Source organism: Gobio gobio, assembly GCF_949357685.1.
Source record: "Gobio gobio genome assembly, chromosome: 5".
Classification (NCBI taxonomy): domain Eukaryota; kingdom Metazoa; phylum Chordata; class Actinopteri; order Cypriniformes; family Gobionidae; genus Gobio; species Gobio gobio.
The window spans coordinates 60,585,371-60,607,008 of NC_137101.1; the positions used below are offsets into that span (position 1 = coordinate 60,585,371).

Below are 21,638 nucleotides of genomic sequence, written 5' to 3' on the forward strand. Positions count from 1 at the left end.
GTGGTGTAATGGTGTGGGGGATGTTTTCTTGGCACACTTTAGATTAGATTAGATTAGATTAGATTCAACTTTATTGTCATTACACAAGTACAAGTACAAGGCAACGAAATGCAGTTTAGGTCTAACCAGAAGTGCAATAGCAGCAAGTGCAGGATATACAATGGATGTGTAAGTGCAGGACATGGATATGTACTGAATATGTATAAATATGTATAAATAGAGAGACGTTATTACTATAAACAGAACTGAATTTACAGGTGAATATGTACAGTGAATAAATATACAGATGGCTATTACTATAAACAGAATTTACAGGTGAATATGTACTATGAATACAATATACAGATGGCTATTACTATAAACAGAATTTACAGGTGAATATGTACTATGAATACAATATACAGATGGCTATTACTATAAACAGAATTTACAGGTGAATATGTACTATGAATACAATATACAGATGGCTATTACTATAAACTGAATTTTACAGATAGAGGTATACAATAATATGTTAGGCTAATATGAGGAATAGCAGTGGATTAGGGTAGTGCAATAAATTATGGACAGAGCTATCCGAAAAAAAAAAAGTGTAAAGTGCAGTGGAAAGTGGTTGTATATTACATTTAGAAGTACAGTGCAAAAATGCAAATGTAAACATTGGTACTATAAATACAGTCGGCAGTGCAAATGAGCATAATCCAGTTAAGATATGGCAGTGCAAGATGCATATGTAAACAGTTGTTACTGTGATAAACAGTCGGTAGTGCAAATAACAAAGTGAAGGAAGATGTGAGGTAGGAGATTTATCAGTTTATGAGGGAAGTGGATCAACGGGGGTTTGAGTTCAATAAAGAGACAGCTCTGGGGAAAAAACTGTTCTTTAGTCTGCTGGTCCTGGTCCGGTGGATCCTGAAACGCTTGCCGGAGGGCAGGAGAGAAAACAGTCTGTGGGCTGGGTGAGAGGAGTCCTTGAGGATGCTGCGAGCTCGATGCAGGCAGCGTTTCCTCTGGATGTGCTCGATGGCAGGCAGTGGAGTCCCTGTGATGCGCTGGGCAGTTTTCACCACCCGCTGCAGTGCCTTGCGCTCCGCAACAGAGCAGCTCCCATACCACACTGCCACACAGTTGGTCAGGATGCTTTCTATTGCGCAGCGATAGAAGTTCACCAGGATAGCCGAGGAGAGCTGATTCTTCCTCAGTGTCCTCAGGAAGAAGAGGCGCTGGTGAGCCTTCTTGACCAGGCTGGAGGTGTTGGTCGTCCACGACATGTCCGCCGAGATGTGGGTCCCCAGGAACTTGAAACTGGAGACACGCTCAACAGCCATTCCATTGATGTGGATGGTGTCGTGTGTGCCTCTTGACTCTTTCCTGAAGTCCACGATGAGCTCCTTCGTTTTGGTGGTGTTGAGGAGCAGGTTATTATCAGCGCACCATGTGGCCAGGTGCTGGATCTCTTCCCTGTAGGCAGTCTCATCGTTGTTGCTGATGAGCCCGATCACCGTAGTGTCGTCCGCAAACTTGACGATAGAATTAGATCCATACACAGGCTTGCAGTCGGCGGTGAAGAGGGAGTAGAGCAACGGGCTTAGCACACAGCCCTGTGGTACACCAGTGTTGAGTGTGATGGATGTGGAGCAGGTGAATCCTGAACGAACATTCTGGGGTCTGTCAGTTAGGAAGTCCAAAATCCAGTTACACATTGAAGTGTTGATGCCCAGGTCTCCAAGTTTGGCTATTAACTTGGATGGGATGACAGTGTTGAATGCGGAGCTGAAGTCAACAAACAGCATGCGTGCATACGTGTTCTTATGGTCCAGATGGGTGAGCACAGAGTGCAGTGCCATGGAAACGGCATCCTCTGTGCTCCTATTGCTGCGGTAGGCAAACTGGTGTGAGTCCAATGTGGATGGTAGAGAGTCTTTTAGGTGTTCTAGGACCAGCCGCTCAAAGCACTTCATGACGATGGGTGTGAGTGCTACAGGGCGGTAGTCATTAGGGCACCTCGGGTTAGAGTGTTTTGGCACTGGCACAATGGAAGTGCGTTTAAAGCATGAAGGTACAGCTGCTTGGGCAAGAGACAGGTTGAAAATGTCTGTAAAAACCCCAGCGAGCTGCTCCGCACATGCCCTGAGCACACGTCCAGGGATGTTGTCTGGTCCAGCAGCCTTGTGTGCGCTGATCCGGCTCAGTGCCTTGCAGACATCTGTGGAGGAGAGTGTGATTGGTGGGTGGTCAGCTGAGGGTTTGAGCTTGGTGGCAGTTTCTCTGTTGTCTCTTTCAAAACGAGCATAAAAGTAATTTAGCTCGTTCAGGAAGTTGACATCAGTGGCTGCGGGGGTGGAGTGGGTGGGTTTGTAGTCACTGATAGCCTGAATGCCCTGCCACATGCGTCGAGGGTCAGAGTTGGAAAAGTGACCCTCTATCTTTAGCTTGTAGCAGTGCTTGGCCTTTTTGATGCCCCTCTTCAGGTTTGCCCTGGACGTACTGTAGGCTTGTGCATCACCTGATCTGAAGGCAGTATTGCGTGACTTCAGCAGGAGTCGAACTTCCCTGTTCATCCAAGGCTTCTGATTAGGGTATGTGGTGATCTGTTTCTGGGTTGTAACACTGTCGATGGTGGTATTGATATGATCCAATACAGAGGAAGTGAATGAGTCAATGTCCGTGTGAGCGCCACTGGTGGCTTGAGAAGCAAACATACTCCAGTCTGTGTTTAGAAACCTTTCCTGGAGTGTGGAGTCTGCCCCCGCAGGCCACACCTTGATGGTCTTTACTGATGGCTTCACACGGTTGATGAGGGGTGAATATTTGGGTGATAGAAACAAAGAGAGGTGGTCTGACTGTCCCAGGTGGGGGAGGGGTGTCGCAACGTAAGCTCCAGCCATGTTTGTATATACATGGTCTAAGGTTTTGTTTCCTCTGGTGTGGCAGGAAACATGCTGGTGAAACTTGGGTAGCACTGACTTTAGGTTTGAATGATTAAAGTCACCTGCAACAATAAACGCAGCTTCCGGGTGATCAGTCTGTTGTTTACTGATGGCTGCGTGAAGTTCTTTCATAGCAAGCTTGGCATCAGCATCCGGGGGAATATAGGCTGCAGTGATAATAGTGGAGGTGAACTCCCGCGGTAGATAAAACGGTCTACATTTAACCATGAGAAACTCCAGGTTAGCTGAACAATGACTCCCAACAATAGCAGAGTTTGTGCACCAAGCTTTGTTAATATAAATGCACAATCCACCCCCTCTGCTCTTCCCGGAGCCATCTAGTGTTCTATCCGCCCGGAGTGTGTGGCGTCCCGCTAGCTCAATAGCGGTGTCCGGTATTCCGCTGTTTAACCAGGTTTCAGTGAAGATTAGGACGTTACAGTTCAAAAGTTTCTTACTGTGTGTAATGCTGAGTCGAATCTCCTCCATTTTGTTCACTAGCGATCGTACATTGGCAAGGAAAATGCTGGGTAAAGAGAGCCGGTAAGGAGTTAGCCTTAGCTTAGCTCTTAGACCTCCACGCTTACCCCGCCTTTGTTTACGATCACAGCGCCGCCTTCTAGCACTTCCGCCCGGCCGGGCAGAGCGCATCGCCTCGGGCGTCCTAGCGATCTCAGGAAGGAGTTGAAGATTGTCCATAAAACTGTCGGAAATTCGCAAACCAATATCCAAAAGCTCACAACGGGTGTACGATGTAAAAGCACAACTGTTCTGTACGAACAGACCTGAGATGAACAAGAAAAATACAGCAAAATTGCAGAATCTGGAGAGACGCTGAGCCTCGCGATCTACTCGCGCCGCCATCTTGGTCATAAGGCCCCTTTAGGCCCCTTAGTGCCAATTGGGCATCGTTTAAATGCCACGGCCTACCTGAGCATTGTTTCTGACCATGTGCATCCCTTTATGACCATCATGTCCCCATCCTCTGATGCCTACTTCCAGCAGGATAATGCACCGTCACAAAGCTCGAATCATTTCAAATTGGTTTCTTGAACATGACAATGAGTTCACTGTACTAAAATGGCCCCCACAGTCACCAGATCTCAACCCAATAGAGCATCTTTGGGATGTGGTGGAACGGGAGCTTCGTGCCCTGGATGTGCATCCCACAAATCTCCATCAACTGCAAGATGCTATCCTATCAATATGGGCCAACATTTCTAAAGAATGCTTTCAGCACCTTGTTGAATCAATGCCACGTAGAATTAAGGCAGTTCTGAAGGCGAAAGGGGGTCAAACACAGTATTAGTATGGTGTTCCTAATAATCCTTTAGGTGAGTGTATAATTGACAAGAAAAGTCACTCAACTTAAGTGGTTTGGAGATATTTTGGCTATTTGCAATCCAACATAAAACAAAGCGACGTGCACTGCTCAGGGTTCCCGCGGGGTCTTAAAAAGTCTTAAAATGTCTAAAATTTAATTTTTTTAATTTAAGGCCTTAAAACGTCTTAAAAAAACGGCCAGATTTTCAGTCGAGGTCTTAAATTTTATTTAGTTAGGTCTTAAAAAAAGTGTTATCCTTGTTCATTTCCAGAAATGCTGGCTGCAGAAAGTTATTAACGTTACACTGTAGCAAAAAAGTATCGAATCGCGAAAGCGGTGCTCAAAACGGAGCTCTAGTCTAGAGTCTTTGCTGCGCCGCCCTCAGAGCGTTCGTTCGGTGTGTTGTAGTTTCTTTCTGGGGGTGTTGGTACACGTACTCGGTGATAAAACTACAAATCCCGTGATAAATGCAATTACCTGCCTGCAAAATACGTCTACATTTAATAACGTTGTATTTTTCTGGACAGAATGAGGCAGACATGCATTGTTTTATATTATTCTAAACAGTGATAAAGTCTGCACTCAATCAGCACTGATACCTTATTATTATGACAATAGTGAAGGCTTGAAGAACTCAAATACACCATAGCTTGATGCAGTCGTGTTTATTGTCTTCGTTTCATCAGTCAAAGCGTTTCTATCTTCAGTTTATCCTACATCGCTAGCTTCACATTAGGGCTAAGGATTACTTCTCTGAGGGAAATGTGGAGTTTCTGCTCGAGGGCGCCCTCTGGCTTCCAGTATGAATGGAAGTTTGGGTAACAAATATGAAAAATAATACTTCTCTCTAAATAAATTTATATGACAACCCATATGTTTTTCTCCAATGTACAGTTTTTCCCCCACAGTGGATGCATAAGAGGCTCATATTTCATATTAAATACATAGACTTTAAGAAATTTATATCAAAGATAAAAAGCACAGAATTTCTTCATTTTTTTTATTTTATTTTTTACAATAAATCTTTAGACCTTTCTAATGATTTTTAGTCATAGGCTGTCTGCATATTAACAAGTAACCCAGCAGGGTTTTTTTGTAAAATAAGTTTTCTGTAAAATATTAATGTTATTTTATTAGTATTATTATTATATTGTTATATTTATTCTTAAATAATATTATTAGATACAACAACTCAAGCTGCAAGAAAAGCCGCTCTCTCACTGCTGCTGATATTCCGACATGAATGTACAGATTCTACACAACAAGCTGCTTCTTCTTCGGCTGTTGTCTTGATTACACCAACATGCCCGAGGACACTGCCTTCTAGCGTCTGCATGTGGAATTGCACATTGACGCAGACAACAGCGCAGAAGTATAAATGCTCACGACGGCGTCGGCTACGCGCGTAGCCTACGGCGTACACTCGACGCAGAAGTATAAATGGGCCTTAACAAACGTCCCTGTCCAAAGAGGTAAAGCCCATTGCAAAGCCCATTGGCCCCAAATTAAGTGGCTAATGATGTCCTACAATGGAAATTAATAAAACACAAATTTACTTTAGCTGAACAAATAACTTTTTTCTAGAGCTAAAAAAAAAAGAAAAACTTTTTTCCCTTCAAAATTTACTATTATCACTGTAAAGCTGCTTTGATCTATACCAGTAAAAATTCTCCCCACAATAAGAATTTGTCTTAGGGCTGGGCGATAAAACGATAACGATAATTATCGCTAAATAATTTCCCTCGATAAAACGATAACAACAGTTTGATAAATGCTCAATATAATACTTACGCGCTATGTGTAATGCTGCGCATGCGTTTTGCAGACCGGCTTCTGTGTGCTGCACGCGGTGTTGTCACAGTGGCCAACAGGCTGACAGGCTTGGAGGAGTTGAGCGAGAAAAATGAGCGGTAGTGAAGAAAAATTCAGAGCTCACGACCAGCTCCGAGGACACAGATACACTCACCTAAAGGATTATTAGGAACACCTGTTCAATTTCTCATTAATGCAATTATCTAATCAACCAATCCCATGGCAGTTGCTTCAATGCATTTAAGGGTGTGGTCCTGGTCAAGACAATCTCCTGAACTCCAAACTGAATGTCAGAATGGGAAAGAAAGGTGATTTAAGCAATTTTAAGCGTGGCATGGTTGTTGGTGCCAGACGGGCCGGTCTGAGTATTTCACAATCTGCTCAGATACTGGGATTTTCACGCAAAACCATTTCTAGGGTTTACAAAGAATGGTAAACATCCAGTATGCGGCAGTCCTGTGGGCGAAAATGCCTTGTTGATGCTAGAGGTCAGAGGAGAATGGGCCGACTGATTCAAGCTGATAGAAGAGCAACTTTGACTGAAATAACCACTCGTTACAACCGAGGTCTGCAGCAAAGCATTTGTGAAGCCACAACACACACAACCTTGAGGCGGATGGGCTACAACAGCAGAAGACCCCACAGGTTACCACTCATCTCCACTACAAATAGGAAAAAGAGGCTACAATTTGCACAAGCTCACCAAAATTGGACAGTTGAAGACTGAAAAAATGTTGCCTGGTCTGATGAGTCTTGATTTCTGTTGAGACATTCAGATGGTAGAGTCAGAATTTGGTGTAAACAGAATGAGAACATGGATCCATCATGCCTTGTTACCACTGTGCAGGCTGGTGGTGGTGTAATGGTGTGGGGGATGTTTTCTTGGCACACTTTAGATTAGATTAGATTAGATTAGATTCAACTTTATTGTCATTACACAAGTACAAGTACAAGGCAACGAAATGCAGTTTAGGTCTAACCAGAAGTGCAATAGCAGCAAGTGCAGGATATACAATGGATGTGTAAGTGCAGGACATGGATATGTACTGAATGTATAAATATGTATAAATAGAGAGACGTTATTACTATAAACAGAACTGAATTTACAGGTGAATATGTACAGTGAATAAATATACAGATGGCTATTACTATAAACAGAATTTACAGGTGAATATGTACTATGAATACAATATACAGATGGCTATTACTATAAACAGAATTTACAGGTGAATATGTACTATGAATACAATATACAGATGGCTATTACTATAAACAGAATTTACAGGTGAATATGTACTATGAATACAATATACAGATGGCTATTACTATAAACTGAATTTTACAGATAGAGGTATACAATAATATGTTAGGCTAATATGAGGAATAGCAGTGGATTAGGGTAGTGCAATAAATTATGGACAGAGCTATCCGAAAAAAAAAAAGTGTAAAGTGCAGTGGAAAGTGGTTGTATATTACATTTAGAAGTACAGTGCAAAAATGCAAATGTAAACATTGGTACTATAAATACAGTCGGCAGTGCAAATGAGCATAATCCAGTTAAGATATGGCAGTGCAAGATGCATATGTAAACAGTTGTTACTGTGATAAACAGTCGGTAGTGCAAATAACAAAGTGAAGGAAGATGTGAGGTAGGAGATTTATCAGTTTATGAGGGAAGTGGATCAACGGGGGTTTGAGTTCAATAAAGAGACAGCTCTGGGGAAAAAACTGTTCTTTAGTCTGCTGGTCCTGGTCCGGTGGATCCTGAAACGCTTGCCGGAGGGCAGGAGAGAAAACAGTCTGTGGGCTGGGTGAGAGGAGTCCTTGAGGATGCTGCGAGCTCGATGCAGGCAGCGTTTCCTCTGGATGTGCTCGATGGCAGGCAGTGGAGTCCCTGTGATGCGCTGGGCAGTTTTCACCACCCGCTGCAGTGCCTTGCGCTCCGCAACAGAGCAGCTCCCATACCACACTGCCACACAGTTGGTCAGGATGCTTTCTATTGCGCAGCGATAGAAGTTCACCAGGATAGCCGAGGAGAGCTGATTCTTCCTCAGTGTCCTCAGGAAGAAGAGGCGCTGGTGAGCCTTCTTGACCAGGCTGGAGGTGTTGGTCGTCCACGACATGTCCGCCGAGATGTGGGTCCCCAGGAACTTGAAACTGGAGACACGCTCAACAGCCATTCCATTGATGTGGATGGTGTCGTGTGTGCCTCTTGACTCTTTCCTGAAGTCCACGATGAGCTCCTTCGTTTTGGTGGTGTTGAGGAGCAGGTTATTATCAGCGCACCATGTGGCCAGGTGCTGGATCTCTTCCCTGTAGGCAGTCTCATCGTTGTTGCTGATGAGCCCGATCACCGTAGTGTCGTCCGCAAACTTGACGATAGAATTAGATCCATACACAGGCTTGCAGTCGGCGGTGAAGAGGGAGTAGAGAAACGGGCTTAGCACACAGCCCTGTGGTACACCAGTGTTGAGTGTGATGGATGTGGAGCAGGTGAATCCTGAACGAACATTCTGGGGTCTGTCAGTTAGGAAGTCCAAAATCCAGTTACACATTGAAGTGTTGATGCCCAGGTCTCCAAGTTTGGCTATTAACTTGGATGGGATGACAGTGTTGAATGCGGAGCTGAAGTCAACAAACAGCATGCGTGCATACGTGTTCTTATGGTCCAGATGGGTGAGCACAGAGTGCAGTGCCATGGAAACGGCATCCTCTGTGCTCCTATTGCTGCGGTAGGCAAACTGGTGTGAGTCCAATGTGGATGGTAGAGAGTCTTTTAGGTGTTCTAGGACCAGCCGCTCAAAGCACTTCATGACGATGGGTGTGAGTGCTACAGGGCGGTAGTCATTAGGGCACCTCGGGTTAGAGTGTTTTGGCACTGGCACAATGGAAGTGCGTTTAAAGCATGAAGGTACAGCTGCTTGGGCAAGAGACAGGTTGAAAATGTCTGTAAAAACCCCAGCGAGCTGCTCCGCACATGCCCTGAGCACACGTCCAGGGATGTTGTCTGGTCCAGCAGCCTTGTGTGCGCTGATCCGGCTCAGTGCCTTGCAGACATCTGTGGAGGAGAGTGTGATTGGTGGGTGGTCAGCTGAGGGTTTGAGCTTGGTGGCAGTTTCTCTGTTGTCTCTTTCAAAACGAGCATAAAAGTAATTTAGCTCGTTCAGGAAGTTGACATCAGTGGCTGCGGGGGTGGAGTGGGTGGGTTTGTAGTCACTGATAGCCTGAATGCCCTGCCACATGCGTCGAGGGTCAGAGTTGGAAAAGTGACCCTCTATCTTTAGCTTGTAGCAGTGCTTGGCCTTTTTGATGCCCCTCTTCAGGTTTGCCCTGGACGTACTGTAGGCTTGTGCATCACCTGATCTGAAGGCAGTATTGCGTGACTTCAGCAGGAGTCGAACTTCCCTGTTCATCCAAGGCTTCTGATTAGGGTATGTGGTGATCTGTTTCTGGGTTGTAACACTGTCGATGGTGGTATTGATATGATCCAATACAGAGGAAGTGAATGAGTCAATGTCCGTGTGAGCGCCACTGGTGGCTTGAGAAGCAAACATACTCCAGTCTGTGTTTAGAAACCTTTCCTGGAGTGTGGAGTCTGCCCCCGCAGGCCACACCTTGATGGTCTTTACTGATGGCTTCACACGGTTGATGAGGGGTGAATATTTGGGTGATAGAAACAAAGAGAGGTGGTCTGACTGTCCCAGGTGGGGGAGGGGTGTCGCAACGTAAGCTCCAGCCATGTTTGTATATACATGGTCTAAGGTTTTGTTTCCTCTGGTGTGGCAGGAAACATGCTGGTGAAACTTGGGTAGCACTGACTTTAGGTTTGAATGATTAAAGTCACCTGCAACAATAAACGCAGCTTCCGGGTGATCAGTCTGTTGTTTACTGATGGCTGCGTGAAGTTCTTTCATAGCAAGCTTGGCATCAGCATCCGGGGGAATATAGGCTGCAGTGATAATAGTGGAGGTGAACTCCCGCGGTAGATAAAACGGTCTACATTTAACCATGAGAAACTCCAGGTTAGCTGAACAATGACTCCCAACAATAGCAGAGTTTGTGCACCAAGCTTTGTTAATATAAATGCACAATCCACCCCCTCTGCTCTTCCCGGAGCCATCTAGTGTTCTATCCGCCCGGAGTGTGTGGCGTCCCGCTAGCTCAATAGCGGTGTCCGGTATTCCGCTGTTTAACCAGGTTTCAGTGAAGATTAGGACGTTACAGTTCAAAAGTTTCTTACTGTGTGTAATGCTGAGTCGAATCTCCTCCATTTTGTTCACTAGCGATCGTACATTGGCAAGGAAAATGCTGGGTAAAGAGAGCCGGTAAGGAGTTAGCCTTAGCTTAGCTCTTAGACCTCCACGCTTACCCCGCCTTTGTTTACGATCACAGCGCCGCCTTCTAGCACTTCCGCCCGGCCGGGCAGAGCGCATCGCCTCGGGCGTCCTAGCGATCTCAGGAAGGAGTTGAAGATTGTCCATAAAACTGTCGGAAATTCGCAAACCAATATCCAAAAGCTCACAACGGGTGTACGATGTAAAAGCACAACTGTTCTGTACGAACAGACCCGAGATGAACAAGAAAAATACAGCAAAATTGCAGAATCTGGAGAGACGCTGAGCCTCGCGATCTACTCGCGCCGCCATCTTGGTCATAAGGCCCCTTTAGGCCCCTTAGTGCCAATTGGGCATCGTTTAAATGCCACGGCCTACCTGAGCATTGTTTCTGACCATGTGCATCCCTTTATGACCATCATGTCCCCATCCTCTGATGCCTACTTCCAGCAGGATAATGCACCGTCACAAAGCTCGAATCATTTCAAATTGGTTTCTTGAACATGACAATGAGTTCACTGTACTAAAATGGCCCCCACAGTCACCAGATCTCAACCCAATAGAGCATCTTTGGGATGTGGTGGAACGGGAGCTTCGTGCCCTGGATGTGCATCCCACAAATCTCCATCAACTGCAAGATGCTATCCTATCAATATGGGCCAACATTTCTAAAGAATGCTTTCAGCACCTTGTTGAATCAATGCCACGTAGAATTAAGGCAGTTCTGAAGGCGAAAGGGGGTCAAACACAGTATTAGTATGGTGTTCCTAATAATCCTTTAGGTGAGTGTATAATTGACAAGAAAAGTCACTCAACTTAAGTGGTTTGGAGATATTTTGGCTATTTGCAATCCAACATAAAACAAAGCGACGTGCACTGCTCAGGGTTCCCGCGGGGTCTTAAAAAGTCTTAAAATGTCTAAAATTTAATTTTTTTAATTTAAGGCCTTAAAACGTCTTAAAAAAACGGCCAGATTTTCAGTCGAGGTCTTAAATTTTATTTAGTTAGGTCTTAAAAAAAGTGTTATCCTTGTTCATTTCCAGAAATGCTGGCTGCAGAAAGTTATTAACGTTACACTGTAGCAAAAAAGTATCGAATCGCGAAAGCGGTGCTCAAAACGGAGCTCTAGTCTAGAGTCTTTGCTGCGCCGCCCTCAGAGCGTTCGTTCGGTGTGTTGTAGTTTCTTTCTGGGGGTGTTGGTACACGTACTCGGTGATAAAACTACAAATCCCGTGATAAATGCAATTACCTGCCTGCAAAATACGTCTACATTTAATAACGTTGTATTTTTCTGGACAGAATGAGGCAGACATGCATTGTTTTATATTATTCTAAACAGTGATAAAGTCTGCACTCAATCAGCACTGATACCTTATTATTATGACAATAGTGAAGGCTTGAAGAACTCAAATACACCATAGCTTGATGCAGTCGTGTTTATTGTCTTCGTTTCATCAGTCAAAGCGTTTCTATCTTCAGTTTATCCTACATCGCTAGCTTCACATTAGGGCTAAGGATTACTTCTCTGAGGGAAATGTGGAGTTTCTGCTCGAGGGCGCCCTCTGGCTTCCAGTATGAATGGAAGTTTGGGTAACAAATATGAAAAATAATACTTCTCTCTAAATAAATTTATATGACAACCCATATGTTTTTCTCCAATGTACAGTTTTTCCCCCACAGTGGATGCATAAGAGGCTCATATTTCATATTAAATACATAGACTTTAAGAAATTTATATCAAAGATAAAAAGCACAGAATTTCTTCATTTTTTTTATTTTATTTTTTACAATAAATCTTTAGACCTTTCTAATGATTTTTAGTCATAGGCTGTCTGCATATTAACAAGTAACCCAGCAGGGTTTTTTTGTAAAATAAGTTTTCTGTAAAATATTAATGTTATTTTATTAGTATTATTATTATATTGTTATATTTATTCTTAAATACTCTATTTTTAATTTTTTAATAATTAAAATGTTATTGTAATAGTAATATTTCTAATTTTGTTAAATATATGTATTTATTGAATATAATCATAATTATTAGTCTCGTTAATATATAAACAATAATATATAAAATGTTATATGCATACACTTTTCATTTGTAAAAAAAACAAAAAAAACATTGCATTTTAACCAGAATAATCGCAATTAGATATCTTCCACAAATCGTGCATCCCTAGTTTATCCTATCTTCCTAGTGCATCCCCTGTTCAATCTCTATTAGGCTATTAATATGCTGTTTTGTAATCTATTCTATTTGAGGGCAAGTTTGTTTTAGCCTATTTTCATTTTGGGCCTAAGGTTTTGGGCATTTGGCACGTTGTTGGCTGTGGAGGGTCAATGCTTTTTTTATTATTTCTTTGATTTAAATAATTTTGGTAATGCATCGTATAAGTCTTAAATTTCAATCTTTATGGTCTTAAAATGTCTTAAAAAGGTCTTAAATTTGACTTTCTGAAACCTGCAAGAACCCTGTACTGCTGATCATAGGTTCACCACACGGTAATATAATTATTCAGTTATCTTGCTCCTTCAAAGTTCTTCCATATAGCTTTGAGCCCAAAACAGCGCTAAATCTACATTAGCTTAATATCAGTTCACGCATAGGCTTATCGTTGTTAGTTGTAGAGGGTGACTACAGCAAGCTAACGTTACCATACTGTGGCAGAGGGGGCGTGGTTCAGCGAGGTTTGCAGCAGGAGAGAAAGGCGGGAGACGAGCGGTAAGTGAGTGGGTTAGACACAAACCACCTACACCTGTCTCTCATTCCAGTAATGGGCGCGGGGAGAGTATAAGAGCCATGGAGAAACGGAGGACGGGAAGAGAGAGGAGGAACTACTGACGTGCATTGAGTTCCCGGATGGACGCAACCCGGAAGTGTTGACGACGGATGTTATGAGTTGACAACGAATGTTATGAGTTAAAAGTGCACTCTAGTGCGAATACGAAACGACCTTGAGTTTATTAATAAAAACGTTAGTAGTTCAGCCGACCCCTGTGTCCTCTTCCTTGCCTTCCTTACCCGAACCTCTACACTGGTGCCGAAACCCGGGAGGAAGAAGGACCCACGCCGCCGCCATGCAGGCACAACCGTCCTCTTCGCCATTTGCGGATGTCATCACGTCCCTCGCGGTCCTACATCGCGAACAACATCAAGCCCTGCTGGACCTGCGTGCGGATCAAGAACGCCGCTTCCAGGCGATCATCCAAGCCCAGCAGGAGGACCGCGAGACGTTCCGGAGCTGGACGGAGGTTCGCGACGGAGCCACCGAGCAGTCCACCGTCCCGCTGACTGTCCCGCTGCACAAGATGGGACCGCAAGATGACCCGGAGGTCTTCCTGGAACTGTTCCAAAGATCCGCGGAAGCCGGCCGGTGGCCCCGTGAGCAATGGCCGATGCGCCTAATTCCGTTATTGTCTGGAGAAGCTCAGGTGGCTGCCCACCAACTTCCCGTCGCGAACCTCCTCGTTTTCGACGATCTGAAGCGGGCCATTGTCCAGCGGGTCGGCCGCTCGCCCGAACAACACCGCCAGCACTTCCGGTCTCTGGACAGGGGCGATGCGAGCCGGCCCTTCGCGTTGGCCCAACAGCTCCGGGACTCGTGCCGCAAATGGCTCCGGGCCGAGGAAAGCGACGTGGACCAAGTTATCGATCTGGTGGTACTCGAACAGTTCATCGCTCGGCTGCCCAAGAAGACGGCCGAATGGGTTCAGTGCCACCGACCCACGTCGCTGGACTCGGCCATCGATCTGGCGGAGGACCACATGGTGGCGTGCCCAGGGGTCGGCGACATTACCACCACTAACTCTCTCCCTCTCTCTCTTCCCTCCCCCTCTCTCTCTCGCCCTGTCCCTCTGCCTAGGTCGAGACCACCAGTACCTCCTCGGGCCCCGCCCCGGAGCCGGGGACAAGGTTACTTCGGGTCCTCCAGGTTCCCGCCTAGGGGGGCGGGGCCTACGACGGGCGGAGGCGACAGTCCTTCCGTTGCTCCGCTCTCTCCGCGCCCAGTCTCCAGCCCACTCCCCGCCACCGGAGCGGCGGGTAGGTCTGGGCTGGCCTGTTGGCGTTGCGGCGACCCGGACCATTTTATCGATCGGTGCCCGGTGATGGAGGTGGGGCTGATGGTCCGGGTCCCGGACGGTCCCCAGGTCACCCCCGGTCAGGCGGGCGAGTACCAAATACCTGTGAGTATCGAGGGGGGTACTTATCAGGCCTTGGTGGATTCAGGTTGCAACCAAACCTCCATCCATCAAAGCCTGATTCAATCGGGGGCATTGGATACAAGCCGCGTGGTTAAGGTGCGGTGTGTGCACGGGGATGTGGTGGAATATCCGGTGGTCCCAATCTCTATTCAGTTTCGGGGGAAAAAGCATAGAGTTGAGGTGGCGGTTAGTCCCCACCTCCGGCATCCACTAATTTTGGGGACGAATTGGCCCGCTTTTCCGGTTTTATTGGGGGCTTTAAGGGTGGATGCTTCTTGGGGAAAAAAGGCACGGGAGGAGGGGGCGCGAGTCCAGCTGGGTGAGACTGAGCCAGGACCCAGGGCTGCTGCCTCAGAGGAACCGACCGGGATCGAGAGACTAATTCTCTCGGACCGGGATGACTTTCCTCTGGAGCAGTCCCAGGATGAGACGCTAAAACACGCATTTCAGCAGGTCCGTTCCATCGATGGCCAGGCTCTCCCACCCGCTCGCCCGCTCTCCTATCCGTATTTTGCCATTATAAAAGATCGGTTGTATCGAGTGACCCAAGACGCTCAGACAAAAATAGATACGACCCAATTATTAGTTCCGAAGAGCCGCAGGGAAATGCTTTTCCACGCGGCTCATACGAATCCTATGGCGGGACATTTGGGACAGGCGGCTACACTGAATCGTCTCATGACCCGATTTTTCTGGCCAGGCATTCATGACAATGTGCGCAGGTGGTGCGCGGCGTGTCCGGAATGTCAGTTAGTGAATCCCCTGGCCGCCCCAAAAGCGCCTTTGCGCCCCCTTCCATTAATGCAGGTCCCCTTCGAGAGAATTGCGATGGACCTCATCGGGCCATTAGAGCGATCCGCACGAGGACACCGCTTTGCATTAGTCATAGTGGACTATGCAACGCGGTATCCGGAGGCAATAGCCCTCCGCACCATTTCAGCGAAGAGTGTTGCGGACGCGCTATTCCGTCTTATCTCCCGGGTGGGGGTTCCAAAGGAAATCCTCACCGATCAAGGCACGGCGTTTATGTCACGGACGTTACGCGAACTGTACGGGTTATTGGGCGTTAAATCGATTCGAACTAGCGTCTATCACCCACAAACAGACGGTTTGGTCGAACGCTTTAATCGCACGCTTAAATCCATGATCCGGAAGTTCGTGCAGGATGACGCCAAAAATTGGGACAAGTGGTTAGAACCCCTCTTATTCGCTGTGCGGGAAGTCCCACAAGCCTCCACGGGGTTTTCCCCCTTTGAGCTCCTCTATGGACGCCAGCCCCGAGGGGTACTGGATGTCCTGCGAGAGGCTTGGGAGGAGGGACCTTCTCAAGGCAAAAACGAAATTCAATATGTGCTGGACTTGAGAACAAAACTCCACACGTTGGGGCGGCTATCACGGGAGAATTTGTTACAAGCCCAGGATCGCCAAAGCCGGCTGTATAACAGGGGAACGAGGCTGCGCAAATTTTCACCGGGAGAGAAAGTACTCGTATTACTCCCAACGTCTAGCTCTAAATTAATGGCTAAGTGGCAGGGGCCGTTTGAGGTCGCACGACAAGTCGGGGATCTTGATTATGAGGTTATACGGTCCGATAGAGGAGGGGCGCGTCAAGTATATCACCTCAATCTCCTAAAAAAATGGAATGAGGCCGAATCAGTGATGTTGGCGTCGGTGGTTAGCGGAGAGGATGATCTCGGCCCAGAGGCGAACATCAAACCGCAATCCTTCGCTCTGGCCCCAGGGGGAGATCACCTCTCACCGGCCCAACTCATTGATTTAACAACATTGCAGGCGGAGTTCGCCGACGTGTTTTCGCCTCTACCGGGCCGTACGAACCTCATTCAGCACCACATTGAGACCGAGCCGGGCGTGGTAGTTCGCAGTCGGCCGTATCGTTTACCTGAACATAAAAAAAAGGTGGTTCAGGACGAATTGAGCGCGATGTTAGACATGGGAGTAATCGAGGAATCTAACAGTGACTGGGCCAGCCCGATAGTTTTAGTTCCGAAAACAGACGGCTCCGTCCGGTTCTGCGTAGATTACCGCAAGGTGAATGCTGTGTCGAAATTCGACGCGTATCCAATGCCTCGGGTTGACCAGCTGTTAGATCGGCTAGGCACGGCTCGTTTTTATTCGACATTGGACTTAACAAAGGGCTATTGGCAGATCCCCTTGTCTCCATTGTCCAAAGAAAAGACTGCTTTCACAACGCCGTTTGGGTTACACCAATTTGTCACCCTTCCTTTTGGATTGTTCGGGGCACCCGCCACTTTTCAGCGTCTCATGGACCGGATTCTACGGCCCCATGCGGCATATGCGGCTGCCTATCTAGATGATATCATCATTTTTAGTAATGATTGGCAGCGGCATATGCAGCATTTGAGGGCCGTCCTGAGGTCGCTGAGAGGGGCGGGGCTCACGGCCAATCCAAAGAAGTGTGCGATTGGGCGTGTGGAAGTGAGGTATCTGGGCTTCCACTTGGGGCATGGACAGGTGCGTCCCCAAATTGATAAGACTGCTGCGATTGCGACCTGCCCGCGCCCCAAGACCAAAAAGGAGGTAAGGCAGTTCCTGGGGCTGGCGGGATATTACAGACGCTTTATTCCCAATTATTCGGACCTCACTAGCCCTCTGACTGACCTTACTAAAAAGGAGGTGCCAGATACGGTCCAATGGACGGAGCTGTGTCAGCAGGCCTTCACTCAGGTAAAGGCTGCTCTATGTGGCGGGCCGTTATTACACTCTCCTGACTTTTCTCTCCCTTTTTTGTTGCAGACCGACGCGTCGGACAGGGGGTTGGGCGCGGTCCTGTCCCAGGAGATGGAGGGGGGGGGAGCGGCCGGTGCTGTACATTAGCCGCAAGCTCTCTAAGAGAGAGGCTAAGTACAGCACCATTGAGAAAGAGTGCCTGGCGATCAGGTGGGCCGTTCTCACCCTCCGCTATTATCTCCTGGGGCGGGAGTTCACCCTCTGTTCGGACCATGCCCCGCTGCAGTGGCTCCACCGCATGAAGGATACCAACGCGCGGATCACCCGTTGGTATCTAGCTCTTCAGCCATTTAAGTTCAAGGTGATCCACAGGCCGGGTGTTCAGATGGCGGTGGCTGACTTCCTCTCCAGGAATGGGGGGGGGGCCGCAGGCCGGATGGCTCCCCGGCCTGAGACGGGCGGTGGGGGTATGTGGCAGAGGGGGCGTGGTTCAGCGAGGTTTGCAGCAGGAGAGAAAGGCGGGAGACGAGCGGTAAGTGAGTGGGTTAGACACAAACCACCTACACCTGTCTCTCATTCCAGTAATGGGCGCGGGGAGAGTATAAGAGCCATGGAGAAACGGAGGACGGGAAGAGAGAGGAGGAACTACTGACGTGCATTGAGTTCCCGGATGGACGCAACCCGGAAGTGTTGACGACGGATGTTATGAGTTGACAACGAATGTTATGAGTTAAAAGTGCACTCTAGTGCGAATACGAAACGACCTTGAGTTTATTAATAAAAACGTTAGTAGTTCAGCCGACCCCTGTGTCCTCTTCCTTGCCTTCCTTACCCGAACCTCTACACATACTATAATCACTAAAACATTGGACTTGCGGAAAAATACATCGGTATCGAATCATTCTTTTTTATTTTTGGTGATTTTTTAATAACTCAGCATTGCCTGTATTAAAAGAGAAATACAATAATTTCATCCGATGTTTAAAGTGAATAAAATAGACTTGACAGCCCTTACTGGAGTTCACAAACTAACTACTGATCTTTGTGCTCTCTCCCAGCCACCGCAGTTGTGTGTGTGTGTGTGTGTGTGTGTGTGTGTGGTGTGTGTGTGTGTGTGTGTGTGTCGGTGCGCGGTGGACCAATCCACTGTAAGGCAAGATAGGGGGGACTCAAAATGTTTCTCAACTTAAAACGCATTTTTTGCCAGTTTGCGTGTTTATTGTTTTACTACTTACACAATTATTTGAATTAAGTAAAGCATAATGTAATTATATTATTGATGTATATAGAGTGTGGAGTAAAAAAAAATGCTTTTTCTTTTATTTCTTTTATTTCTATTGTCAATGTAATTTATTTAAAAGGTTTGGCATGCTGACCAGAAAGATTTTTTTGTTTATTGACAAACATTATCTTTTTAAGCACTTATATTATCATTACAGTTCTAGATTTTACTATATAAATGTATTTTATATTTTATATTTATATCAATAATATTCTACTCTATTAATTTTGCCTTTAAACTTTAAAGAAATAAAGATTTGACATTTATCGTGATGATTATCGTTAATGACTGATATGGAAAATTAAATTGTGATTTTTTTTTTGGGCCATATCGCCCAGCCCTAATTTGTCGTCCCCCGATTATAACGATAAAGCCTAATTGATGACGCGACCCATTCGCAGCTCACGTGCAGAAAACAACTATGGTGGAAGCTGAAGGAGTTTATTGCTAAACGAGGAGCTACAGTGCATCCGGAAAGTATGCACAGCGCTTCACTTTTTCCACATTTTGTTACGTTAAAGCCTTATTCTAAAATGGATTAAATTCATTATTGTTTTCTTCAATTCTACAAACCATACCCCATAATGACAACGTGAAAGACGTTTGTTTGAAATCTTTGCGCACCCCTAGGAGCGGGAACCCCAGTTTGGGAACCGCTACACTATGTGCCCCAATCGTCAAGTGCGACTTGTCTGCTCACACTGTACGAGTGAAATATGCGTGATAAACGAATAAAAAGAGTCGCACAAGTCAGAATTAGGCTCGAAATCAGACAGTGTATACCCAGCTTTAGCATTTGTCAGGTCATGTGATCTCAACATGTCTGTACACATGAGGCGACCCGTTCCATGCCAAATAAAACGGCTTTAATTAGGGGACTCTCCAAAAATATCACTCATTTCTGTAGAGCTGGACATTGGAATAAGGATCAAATGACTGAGTTCAGCTTTGAGAATGAAACCAACCTGTTTGTTCCTCAGTTTCTTCATGTTTCACTCTCAATGTTTCTTCAATCTTCACGTCTTCACTCTCCTCTTTAATAAACAGCATCTTTGTTTGTTCCTCAGTTTCTTCATGTTTCAATGTTTCTTCAATCTTCACGTCTTCACTCTCCTCTTTAATAAACGCCATCTTTAAGATAAGTTAAAAATCTTAATTTGTGTTCCACTGAAGAAACAAACACACCTACATCTTGGATGACCTGGGGGTAAGCAGAAAAACATCAAATTTTTAATTTTTGGGTGAACTATCCTTTTAAGCGATAGTACAAATTACTCAACATTTAAATACAAACTAAAGAAATGGCTAAAGCTAATCAAACTCATAATCATGTGTAAATTATATAATTTTATTATCTCTAGGAGTGCTACTGTGTTAGTGATTAAATATTGGATATAATTTAGCAAAAGAGATTGAGAACTGAGGATAGGGTAGATGAAGTGAACATTTCTAGTAATATTCCTTCAATATTTATTAGGGGAGCTGATGAAAAGGAAATACTTGATATTGTTAATAACTGTAAGAGTAAAAACTGTACTGTTTGTAATGTATTGACATGTCATTATTAAAAAAATTATAGAATATATAGTAGAACCATTTATACATTTTTGTAATCAGTCATTTTTTAACAGGTATATTTCCAAATAATATGAAAACAGTTATTCCTATATTTAAAAGTTGGGGACAGACATCTTTTTTCCAACTACAGACTAATCTCTCTGCTTTATCAGTTCTCGAAAATTTTAGATAAATTATTTGTTGTAAACTTGATAATTTAATACACAAACACAAACTCTTGAGTGAACATCAGTACGGCTTAAGAGAAAACAGGTCGACCTCAATGGCAGTGATGGAACTGGTAGAAGATATTTCCACTTCAGTGGATAATAATGAATATACTGTGGAGGTGTTCTTAGATTTTAAAAAAGCCTTTGACACGATTGATCGTGGCTTATTAATGATGACAATAGAAAGATATGGTATGCTTACTCTTGGTTAAAAAGTTACCTTGATGACAGATATCAATTTGTACAAATACATTTTGGAAGTCACTTGAAAGGTTCAGTGTTAGGCCCGAAATTGTTTGTACTATATATAAATGATATTTGTAACGTGTCTAATATATTAAAAATAGTGATGACACAAATTTGTATTGTTCCGGGATTAATTTGTATAGCGATACATGACTTATTGTGTGGAGTGTGGGGCCATACATAGTTGTTTAAAAACAGAATATAAATAATTGATATATGCAATACTTAATTTATCGCAATAATATTTGAAATGTATACATGTATAAATTATCTTTGTAATTATCCTTGTACATGTTGGGAAATGTCTTATGTAACTATATTGTTTATCTTGTACTAATCTCATCCATTAGAAAATAAAATGTACGCTCATTAGATAAATATGTATAAATGGTAGGCATAATAAGCAGTGGCTTCAGCCTACACCCGTTTCAGTTATGTATATTTTTCTGTTATATTTTTTGTTTTGTTTTATTTATTATGAAAAATTGTTTGTAAGGATAGAAAATAAACAATGTGGCACTATACTGCTTTTGATACCAATTATTTGTGTATGATATATGTTTTATTATTTGTGGATAATAGTGATTTGTGTGTAAATGTTTATGATAAACTGACTCATGATATATAGAGAGAAATGAGACACAGCTTTTCTGTTACTCATGTGTGTATGAGCTTTACTAACAATAAATAACGTTAATTAATGTCAGTTAAAGCATTACAAATTTACAGTCGATAATCAAACATTCATTTCCCGGTTCTTGTTAAAACTATAAAATTGCCTGAACAGTTTGCACTGATTTAAACACTTTAAAAGCTTAAAACACAAACCTTTCTTCGGCAGAATCACAACAGATGCAGGAGCGGCGCAGCCTTATGACATCACAACACCACTCCAAAATAAAAGTCCTGATCACAGTCACAGAGAGACATTCACATACATGACATACAAACAATAAAACACAAATCAGTTGAATTCTTGAAGAAATACATATTTAAATGTGTGTTAGTAAA

At 44.7% G+C, this 21,638-nt stretch overlaps 1 protein-coding gene across 1 annotated transcript in view; it reads right to left on the reverse strand.

Moving 5' to 3' along the window:
• The window catches only part of LOC307126071 (uncharacterized protein), a 33,267-nt gene extending 11,746 nt beyond the window's left edge, over positions 1-21,521 (reverse strand). The window contains exons 1-2 of the mRNA XM_079816442.1: positions 21,456-21,521; positions 19,560-19,795 (exon numbers count right to left, since the gene is read on the reverse strand). Coding sequence (XP_079672568.1) covers positions 19,560-19,725 — 166 coding nt within the window. The 5' untranslated portion in view covers positions 19,726-19,795; positions 21,456-21,521. The remainder of the gene's footprint in view (positions 1-19,559; positions 19,796-21,455) is intronic.
• Between the last annotated feature and the right edge of the window lie 117 nt (positions 21,522-21,638).